Consider the following 10,232-nt stretch of genomic DNA (forward strand, 5'->3'; position numbering starts at 1 on the left):
GTAAAATTAATATTTACATAATTATTTTATTGCGATAGTATCAATAGTTATATAAGGTACAAAAAATAAATGTAAATTGTAAAATAAAACAATAAAAAAGAAAAATAAAACAAAGTTATATAGAAAATTATATAAAATTTATATATATAAATAAATAAAATTTATATATTATTTTCGCCGATTGTATTATAAATATTTTGTATAAACAAATTATTTAAAATTATAATAAATTTTCTTCAAAAATGTATCTATATATATCTATATAAATATCTATAATTATATTTATATATAAAGAAAGATATACATATATATAAATACACAATATATACATATATATATAAATGACATATATCTTTGCGCAATATATATTTACTTATAGTCTTTATTTTTAACTTCACACAATTATAAACTTTACACATTGACATTGTGTATACTTTTGTATATTCTGTAAAAATGTTACAATAATTTATACACATATATTTTACAAATATTTACAAATAGTAATTAATCATTGTGAAATTGTAATTTTTATAAATTACGCATATTACACTTCGTCTGGGTCTACTTTCTTTTTGCGTTTTTTGACTACTTTATTTGCTTTTATATTATTTATTTTCCTTTTTTTCGATTCTTTCTTTTTTTGTTGTCTAGCCAATTTGCGCTTGGCTGCTAGATCAGGATTAACTACAAACTGTAATAAATATCATGTATATTAAGTTTGTTTGTATGTGATCCTAAATATTTTTTCTTATATCTCATGTAAAAATTATTTCAAATATGAAAAGATAAATAATAAGTGAATTTACCTGTTGTGTGCGAACTTTTCTCCTCTCTGCTTTCTTAATGTCAAGTTTTTGTTGTACTCGATTTAATAATTTAACATATTCTTCATTTCCTATAGATTTTTTAATCATAGCAAGTACTTCTTTAGCTAGTCGACGTAATTCAACATTTGTTTCTTCTGTTATAGCTATCTCTCGTACCAATGGAGACATGATACTAAAAAGTATCGCATTTAAATATTCCATGGGAATTGTAGTTACTACACCAGCAATAAATTTGAATGCTGCAGTTCTCTGAAAATGTAGAATTCATATAATTTCTGTGTATATATAAATTTTCAACATAGAAAATAATCGAGAAATAAAAATATATCCTTACTACTGATGTCGATTTGGGAGCTTGTGTTATCTCTACATTAACAGCTTTTCTCAATTTTCTGATAAGCCAAAAAAGAGATAAATTATTGCTATCCTTTGCTGTATTTTTATCATCCTGTTTATCACCTTGCACATCCGATATTTTCATTGATTTTAATATTTGTGCGATAAAAATTAGATTTTTCACAACTTGATCTGCTAATTCTTCAAATGTCATATCTGGATAAAGTTGCGCTATTAAGTCTAAAATCAAACTTTTTAAAGTATCGATAGGATTTGAGTACATGTATCCCTCTTGTTCTTCGTCATTTTCTGGATTATTTAAAAGCGTCACAATTTTATCAACGTCCAGAGTAGTCAAGATAAATCCAATAAATTGTGCGGCAGATAATCGAACCCAAATATGTGGGTGAGACAACAAAGATTGACTATATTCTGTGAAATAAAATAAAATATATGTGTACTTGCTGGAAAAAAGGCTTATTTAGTTATAATGAATGTTTCTTACCGGCAAAAGAATCGATGGAATCTTTGTACTTTTCATTCGTGAGTAATGATGTGTAACGTGCTATCTTCAACAATAAATGTAAAACTTGAATTAAATGATGATCTTTCGCTCTTTCTAAATCCTTTACATTTTTCTGTAAGCGGTCTTTATTGTTTAACTTCATAGATATTCCAGACTGTTCATTGCCAAAAACGGGGACATTTGCGTGAAACTGCTTCAATAACAACGGCAAAACTTGAGGTAATCGTGAATCAAATTCATGTTTTTCAACAGTCACAAATATGCCGCATAATTGTGCCGCCAACGTTCGGTATCTTATGTTGGAATTACCTAGCCACTGAACGGGCCAATTGTCGAATAGCTTATTCTTTTCATTGTAGGATATCCGGGTGAGTATTTCTGTTATACATTTCGCACAAAGTTTACGGCAGGTCGGATCATCGTCGTCTATTAATCTTGGACTCGTCATTAGAAATATAATCTCCGCTCTTTTAATTAAAATTTTTAACGGAAATCCTGTGACAATAGTATGAATCATCTCCAATGCGCTCAATCGACCTGGCTGTAGCTCGTAACTCAATTGTTTGAGATAAAAGTATATGTGTTTGTCTAAATGTTTGCCAAGTGGATATTCCATCAAGTACGTATAGAATAAGGAACGCGATTGCAATCTAACGTGCTCCAATTCCGTGGTAATGCTTAGTTTAGCGACTTTTTCCATGACAGCATGCATTTCAGGAACGATCATTTTTCGATGAATTATAGCCTTGAGCAATGTAAACGCAGTGGCGTGTTTATCGCTGTCGTGCAGATCCTGTTCCGCGTATAAGATGAGGATCTTCAACTGATCGGCGTCGATGCTGAAATATTTCACGTCGCGAACAATCACGGACATGCATTTGAATGTCGCCATCACGAGATCGAAGTTGTTTCCCTTGCTTAATCCCGCGACAGCGTATTTATGTAAGATATCGAACATGGCTTTACAGATTCCCGAGATCGATGCCAATGTCGAAGTTAAGTCCATCTTCAGCATCCAGTTTAAGCATTGCAAGGCCACGGTACACAGCTTAACGTGATGAGAATTTAAACAATCGCTCAAAACCGATACAAAGGGTTCCAAATAGGGTTTGTATTCCGTAGAAGAAATTTTGTCTCGTTTCAATAGTATGTGATACAGTTTCAAACCGAATTCTATCATTACGTGAACATTGATGTGCCTGGTGGTTTTCGCTGTGGCTTTAATACCCATTCTGTTTTTGGGTGCTGGTGGTATGATGAAACAGTTTGATTGCTGCGGCACGAGATATTTCGTTTTCTCTTCCACGAGCTTTTTGTCGTCTTTCTCCGGCAGAAGATCCGGTATGCTTTCCGAGATGATGCCGTAGAGAAATATGAGCATCTGTTCCAGTAGTATGTAAGAGTTATCCGCCAATCCCAGAGTTACGTTTCGAAGACATTCCGTAACTTTGTTTATCGTTTTGTACGTATGCGTTTTCAACAGCACTTCTTTCAACGGCATGATTAAGTCCAATAAACAAGATTCCGTTATAAACTCTGCTAATATATGGAAGATGTCGAAGCTTTTAGTGCTCCTTGCTTCTGACACATTTTTAACGATACCAGATATCTCCTTTTCTTCCGCAGTTAAGCCAAACAGATCGACTTTGCATACCTGTGTAAAAATTAGTTAATTACTCAAAGATACAGAAAATTTTTGATCAAATTTTATATATGTTCTACTAATTGATAAAAATATATTTTACAAATGTAGTATAAATGTGTTTTGAGAATTACAAGCATTAAAAGTTTTTTTATATTAACAAAAATTCTGATTCTGAATTATAAATAAATTTTTATTAAGAATATAAATATTAAAATTATTACATAATGGCAAAGAATGAAGATTCAAGAGTTGAATATTAAAAATAACGATATTATATATGTATATATCTTTTTAGAATTTACAATTGGTAGAATACACACATGACAAAATTTATATTGCGAAACTAAACATTTTAGAAATATATACAAATTAGACATAAACACATTACATTAAGCTTGTAATTATAAATAAATACTTACAGATATAATACTTTGTAGATTATGATTAATGTCGAATTTCTGAAAATATGGCTTCAGTGCAAGTAATACGGACTGTATTGTGTATACCAGAACGTGCACTTGAAAACCTCTTGTTAATAATGCATTCATTTCTTTCAGAAGATGATGAAGATATTTTGGTCCTAATGTTATCATAATTTTTTGCAGTGTCTCACGAGTTGTACGTCGAATTGACTCCATGCGCGATTTAAGAAATGTACACAGTTTCATAAAAATTCTAAAAAAATATACAAAATTATCAAAATTAAATAACAAACTTTATCAGAATGTTCTATGTATAGAAACATTCATTTATTCAATTAATTATCCACATAATTCAAAGAAATAATCTTTAAAACAAAAAACAGAAAATCTATACAACCAGATAAAATAGAGATTTTCTGCTCCTATATTAGATAAATATTACGCTACATGATATCATAAACTTACCCTGGAAGGTTTGCGTCCAAAATATCCCCGGGCATTTTCTGTAATAATTTAACAAGCGCAAGAGCGATGGGAACTCTCATCAAATCATTTTCCTCCGTTTCGGACGCAAATTTCTTCTTGTTGAGCTTATGACTGCTGTCCTGTCGCGTTCTAGCTGTGATAGATCGAAGCAGTTGGGGTAACAAACCATGCGATATACTGAACATGACTTTCTTCGCTCCGCTTTGCGAAAGTAACGTCTGCCTTTCGATTAGTAAATCTTCCTTCGCTGCTTCAGTATCTCCTTCTACTTCTTCAATATTCTCGACGTTTTCATCATTTAGCGCTTCCTCCAATATTTCTTCCGCTTCTTTATCCTCCAAAATCGCATCTTCACCGATCGCTTCATTAGTTTTCTCTTCATCAATCGCTTCATTAGTTTTCTCCTCGCCGATCGATTCATTAGTTTTCTCTTCGCTAATCACAGTGGCATCATCTTTGGTTCCTGCCGAAGTAATCTTTTGCACTTCTTTATACTTTGAGAAGTCGTAATGGAACGAATCTAATATTGCTACTACTATTCTAATGAGTTGTTTCTGAAACTCTATGGATCTCTTCAGTTTATTCAAATAATGTCTCAAGATGATCTCGTAATGATGCCACGGTAAAAGTCTGCAGACCACCCCGACAGTTTCGATGGCGGCGTCGATGAGGCTATTTTTATTAATGAAAGCCTCGTTGCATAGATAAGAAGAGCAGAGGGGAAGGATGAATTGCGTCAAGGTTCGAGAATTGAACGGTTTCCGTAACGTCTTGGCGAGTGTACAGAACTTCAAGAACGCACGAGCTCGTCTGTGCAACTGCAAATGCTGCATATTCTCGAAGAAATCGACCTCGGGATCGGTTGGATTAGTTAATAATGACATGTCTCGCAAGATAGGATGCACATCCGCGCATTCCAGAGCCATGTGTCCTAAAAAGGCTATCGATTGCAGACGAATAGTCTCGTTTCTGCTCGTGATCCCCTTTCTCGTAAGCGCCAGAATTGTGTCGTCCATCAGATAACGTCTGTTAGAAGGATTAGTCTGGTGTTCCTTCGCCAATCTAGATCCCACGAGTTTTAAGCACTGACCGGCGCAATCTCTCATCGCCAGATCCGACTCGGTCTTCAGAAAGTGAAAGCAGTTGTGTATCACAATCACGCCGAATTCCAGGGTGATCGCGTTTTTCTCAGTCAAACCTTTAATTTCGTCGAAGGCGTCCAGTCTTCTCTGAAAGTCAGGCTGATCGATCCACCTGCGATCCCACGCGTTGAGCGCAATCAGGATATCGCGATCTCGTGTCATAGTCTCGCGACACTCCTCCGAGGACTTCTCGGCGATGGCGCCGTACAGCTGCAGAAGAAGTTTGCGAGCTGACACGTCCGATACAAGACCCATTAGCGGTGCGATAGCACGCACGTGAGTCTCCGGCTTGTTCGCAAGTTTTACGAGATTCATCACGGTCGTCGTAAGCTCCACGATAGCTTCTTCGTTATTGCCAATTGCAGCCTTCTTCACTAACACAGGCAGTATCAGTTTCAACACTGTGTCGCACGTCTCAGCGTCCGTGACAAATTCGGAGATTCGCGACAATATGAGCAATTCGGTCTTGTTTATGCCTCTGTTGGATTTCTCCAGTTTATTTCTGATAAATTCCAAAATGCGAGGGATATGCGGCAGAAGGATGGAGGAGCCATAATTGATCCCGTTCGGTATGTTCTTTTCCTTATCAAGCAGATTCGTCAGTATTGGTATTAGTGGTAAGGACGGCGGATTATCTACTTGCATGCTATCCTCGTTCGATTGTCCGTAATCCTTTAACGTCAGTAATTTCTCAATAATTTCCAAAATAGCGTTGACGACAGACTGGTGTGTTTTGGGATTCAAGAGCAGTTGCACGATGTAAGGAAGAGGGCTGATCGACTCGTCGTCCTCTCGATGTTTCACGAACAATGGATGATACCGTGGATTTTGACCCCATGCCATGAACAGCTTCAACAAGGCCGTGGGACTGTGTATACCCTCAACTGGTAATTTCTGCAACTGGGGAAATATCGCGACGTGGTAGACCGCGTCGATCTCGTGTCGCTTCCAGTCGTAGTCCTCGAAATGCACGAAAAATCTTGCCAAGATGCCTATGCAACTGGTTCGCACGTTCTTGATCGCCGACAGGTATCCTGGATAAATCTCGTCCGATCTACTTAGAATTCCGATCACCTCCGCCAGGATGCAGATCAATATCCTGAGCAAACGCGGCAACAGTCTTGTCGACATCTTCCCGCCGAACTGTTCCATCACTATCCCTAGCAGATTCACAGCGCTTTGCATACGTTTAGGTGGCATAACGTTATCCAGATCGATCGCGTCGACGATGTTCTCGGTGTATCGCTTCAAATCGAACGCCTCGTCTTCTTCCACTTCCAGCGACACGTACGCTTTGAAGGGTCGAAAGGCCATTTTGACGAATACAATCATCTCGTCCTCCTGGGTGCCACCTAGGAAACGCAGTACCATTTTCCGCCGTGTAAATCCGCCGGCCTTCCCGCCGGTTCTTATACCGGTCTTCATAAGCATTTTCGCATAGATAATTCTCATTATAATCGGTATGAGATTCTCACGATGCATCTCCTTTATTACATCACTCTCTCGATCCAGTTTAAAACGCGCGAGCTCGTTCTTCAGATTCTTCTCGTTTATCAAACCGTATAACGATTCCTTGTATGGCAAAAGATACTCGTGCTTATAAGCAAAGAGACAATTTAAGGCGGCTTTCTGTATGTCGGCATTTTTCGAACAGAGTAGGTCCAAGTAAATCTGACGCATCTCTGATTCTCTGTGCAACATCTTTGGATTTGACACTTTTTCAAATATCTCCATCTGAGCAAGTAGATGTTTCACCTTGTAATTTCTACTCTTCGCATCCACTTGAGTAGTCTTTATAATTTCAATCCGTTCTTCCTCTTCTTCTTCTTCTTCTTCTTCTTCTTCATTATCATTCATGTCATTATTTATGTCGATTCCGCACTTGCGCTTCTTGATATTGCAATACTTGCCATCTTCGGAGTTAGATTTAAAGAAATTTGTATTTATAAAATCGATAAACAATCCAGTTAAATCTCTATTCTTCGTCTCGGCGTAATGGGAGAAGTGCGTCATACATTTCCAGAGGAGTATCTTGTAATTTTCGAAGTCGGGCTTGTCGTTGCGCTTCTCTATCTGGATCTCCAACGAGGAGATGACGTCGCAATCGAACAACGATCTCGATTCAACTTCTGGCACACTGTTGGACGTTAATTCGGCCAGAAACGTCGGCCAGAACTGTGGACATTCTTTGTTGCCGTAACTAGCTAGGACTATACTTACAGGTTGCCAGAGCAGAGAGAAATTGACATATAGATTAGCGATCAGGCAACGCAATGGGAATTCGTAATATCTTGAATTTAAATTAGTTATCGCCTGATTCTGAAATCCTAAAGCTTGCAAATGCAATAATTTGGCACGATAGTTTTGTACTGTTGCGGATTCACATTCTACCAAATAGACAAGTTCCATGGCAGTTTTGCCTGTGTTGCCATCATCCTGCGTTATCAAAGGCCCTCTCAGATCATCAACGTTACCAAATAAAGAATATAAGTGTGCTACGATCAATCGAGTATTACTGTAAGGCGAACTCAGCCTCTTCACTATATTGTTATTTAATGTATCGAAAACTGCGGAATTGATATAGTTGGAGTGATACTCTGAGGCAACGAAATATGTCAAGCAGAGATCTATCGCGTTTATGATGTACTTGTTATCGTGATATTTGTTAATAAGATCAGCTATTGTTATGTTGGATTTTACAAAAAACTCGTGAAGCTCACTCGGCTCTAATATATGTATTATCGATTCTAGCATTAATAAAAATATAAAACTAGTTCTATTGAGGCTTGCAGCATCTTCTATACTTTTATCGTATTCCAGCATTTTTTGATACGTAAATAACAATCCAGTTTTTAATGCAGTTTTAAATTCTTCGTGCAATGGTTTTAGGTGCGGTAAAATTATCAATATCCTCATTGCATCGAACGAAACAGAATCAGTAGATAATGTCCTCAATTCCGACGAGAAATAATCGATGTTTTCAACTCTGATATTTCGTATGTCTAATATATATTTCTTCCATTTGTTCAAACTTATACCATTAAGGCAAGGTGATGCTTTGACAAGAATTATTTTGGCAAAGAGAAGCAACGTTTCACTGTCAAATCCGATAGAGATAATTCGACGTAATGCATGAGGTAAGACTAAGGTTTCAAATGAAGAATAGTGCATCAACTTTTCAACAGCAAAGTACAATAATTTTGTATTGTTCACCGCCATAATTTTCAACAACAGTTGACTCGAATTTTCTTGCATTAATTTGACATTGGATGCCAAGAGAATAGCAACAGACACATTAATCACCTCTTGCAAAATATTATCTTCATTTAATGTGTCCATTATAACAATTAATTTTTTTATCAGAGATATAGTATCGATTAAAAACTTTCCATTTTTATAACTAATAATTATATGTATAAGACGTAGAAATAAAACTAACGCGTCTTCTCTTTCGGAAGATTTCAACGATTGCTTCGATTGTTCGCTAAACATATCTATTACTTTTAATATAACGTTCCACATAATACCACATTTTTGAGGATGTATATTTTGCAGGATGCAATTTATGATCTCTTTCAATATTTCATAAGTAAGACTCTGATTCATAGACTGATCTTGCAAAGCATTAAAATAAATCAGTAACATTTGTTCTCCGCAAGAGTGAAATTGTCCCGTGATGCCAAAGACAACTTCAAATAATAATTTTCCGCAACCTGATACTCCATTTGCATTATCTTCCAAAATATGCAGTACTAATTTTAGAAAGGACTCTTTATCTTTAATCTTACGAACTACAAATGCAAAACTTTCGGCGGCAAACCTGTTTATATAGACCGGTTGTGTGTCAGACAATAATGGCAACAGTAGATTGACCACAGTTCTTACGTTTCTTATTAAATATCGCCATAAAAATTTAAATAGATATGCCAGAGTGGTAAATGTATATTCTATCTGCTCTGTATCTTTTGTTTGTAATAAATTGATCATTTCAGATAAGAATGTTGGAAAGTATTCGTAAAAATCCTTTTGAAGATCCCTCGCTACAGCTACTACTAATCTATAAGAAACAAATCGTACAAATGTAAAAATATAAGATATAATATATGAATATATCTATGCAGTTTTCTATATTTACTCTAGAATAGGCTGCAGACACCAGGGATCTCGCTTCTTCAAATACTCCATAAGCGTGTCGATGACATATTGCTTCTTGTGAATCAATTGAGGCAATGTAACAATGTTCCTCATTTGCTTCTTAAAAGTGACATAGCCCTCCGTTAAGTTGAGGACATTCCATTTCTGTAGCGTTTGGTGAAAATAAGTCTCTACTTCCTCGTCATTATCTTCATACCGATGCACTACGCGATGAAAGACATCGACATCGATTTCCGTCACTCTTTCAGAGAACGGTTTGAACTGTGCAAAAACAAAAGGTCGGTTTAGTAGAAAGAAACAATGAATATGTAAGTTATTGATTGTCGGAAAAGTCATGACGTATTTTTTCTGTTTTTCAAAGGTTTTTTACTTATATATAGTTAATTATTGTATAATACATCACGACTTTTCCGACAACCTAATAGTTTTCCTTTCATCAATTTCAATACCTGAAAAGTATTCGTTTCCTTGTGACGAGTCGGTTTAGTCTTCATCTTGAGAGAAAAAGTGATTCTTTCGTTGATTAAAATCTAATCAGACTAAATATTAAACATCACGAAAACTTGAAATCTGTATGACACAACAAATGTAGGCGTGCGATGCACGTGGTAAATCTACTTTGGAGTGTGTTCGGAAATTCTACTTCTATGCACAACAGAAACAGGAATAGAAATATATTCACCAATAGAAGCA

At 35.9% G+C, this 10,232-nt stretch overlaps 1 protein-coding gene across 1 annotated transcript; it reads right to left on the minus strand.

Annotated features, from left to right (window-relative positions):
- Positions 1–364: 364 nt before the first annotated feature.
- LOC114942708 (small subunit processome component 20 homolog) lies at positions 365–10,148 on the minus strand. Its single transcript, XM_029318127.2, has 8 exons — positions 9,989–10,148; positions 9,520–9,800; positions 4,222–9,441; positions 3,754–4,009; positions 1,669–3,343; positions 1,162–1,595; positions 807–1,076; positions 365–691 (listed from the first exon to the last, which is right to left on the minus strand). Exons 1-8 carry the CDS (start codon positions 10,031–10,033, stop codon positions 545–547), a joined length of 8,328 nt encoding a protein of 2,775 aa, XP_029173960.1. The 5' UTR covers positions 10,034–10,148; the 3' UTR covers positions 365–544.
- Between the last annotated feature and the right edge of the window lie 84 nt (positions 10,149–10,232).

The sequence above is a fragment of the Nylanderia fulva genome, unplaced genomic scaffold (genome assembly GCF_048542155.1).
Source record: "Nylanderia fulva isolate GAGA-0341 unplaced genomic scaffold, ASM4854215v1 Scaffold7, whole genome shotgun sequence".
In the NCBI taxonomy this organism is placed as follows: domain Eukaryota; kingdom Metazoa; phylum Arthropoda; class Insecta; order Hymenoptera; family Formicidae; genus Nylanderia; species Nylanderia fulva.

Bases quoted from the DNA above. Each gene is read 5' to 3' on its own strand.
- LOC114942708 (XM_029318127.2), bottom strand. From the start codon at position 10,033: ATGAAGACTAAACCGACTCGTCACAAGGAAACGAATACTTTTCAG. The intron at 3,344-3,753 runs GTAAGTATTTAT...ATTTTTACACAG, and splicing joins ATCTACAAAGTATTATATCT to GTATGCAAAGTCGATCTGTT. The intron at 692-806 runs GTAAATTCACTT...TATTTATTACAG, and splicing joins GAAAAGTTCGCACACAACAG to TTTGTAGTTAATCCTGATCT.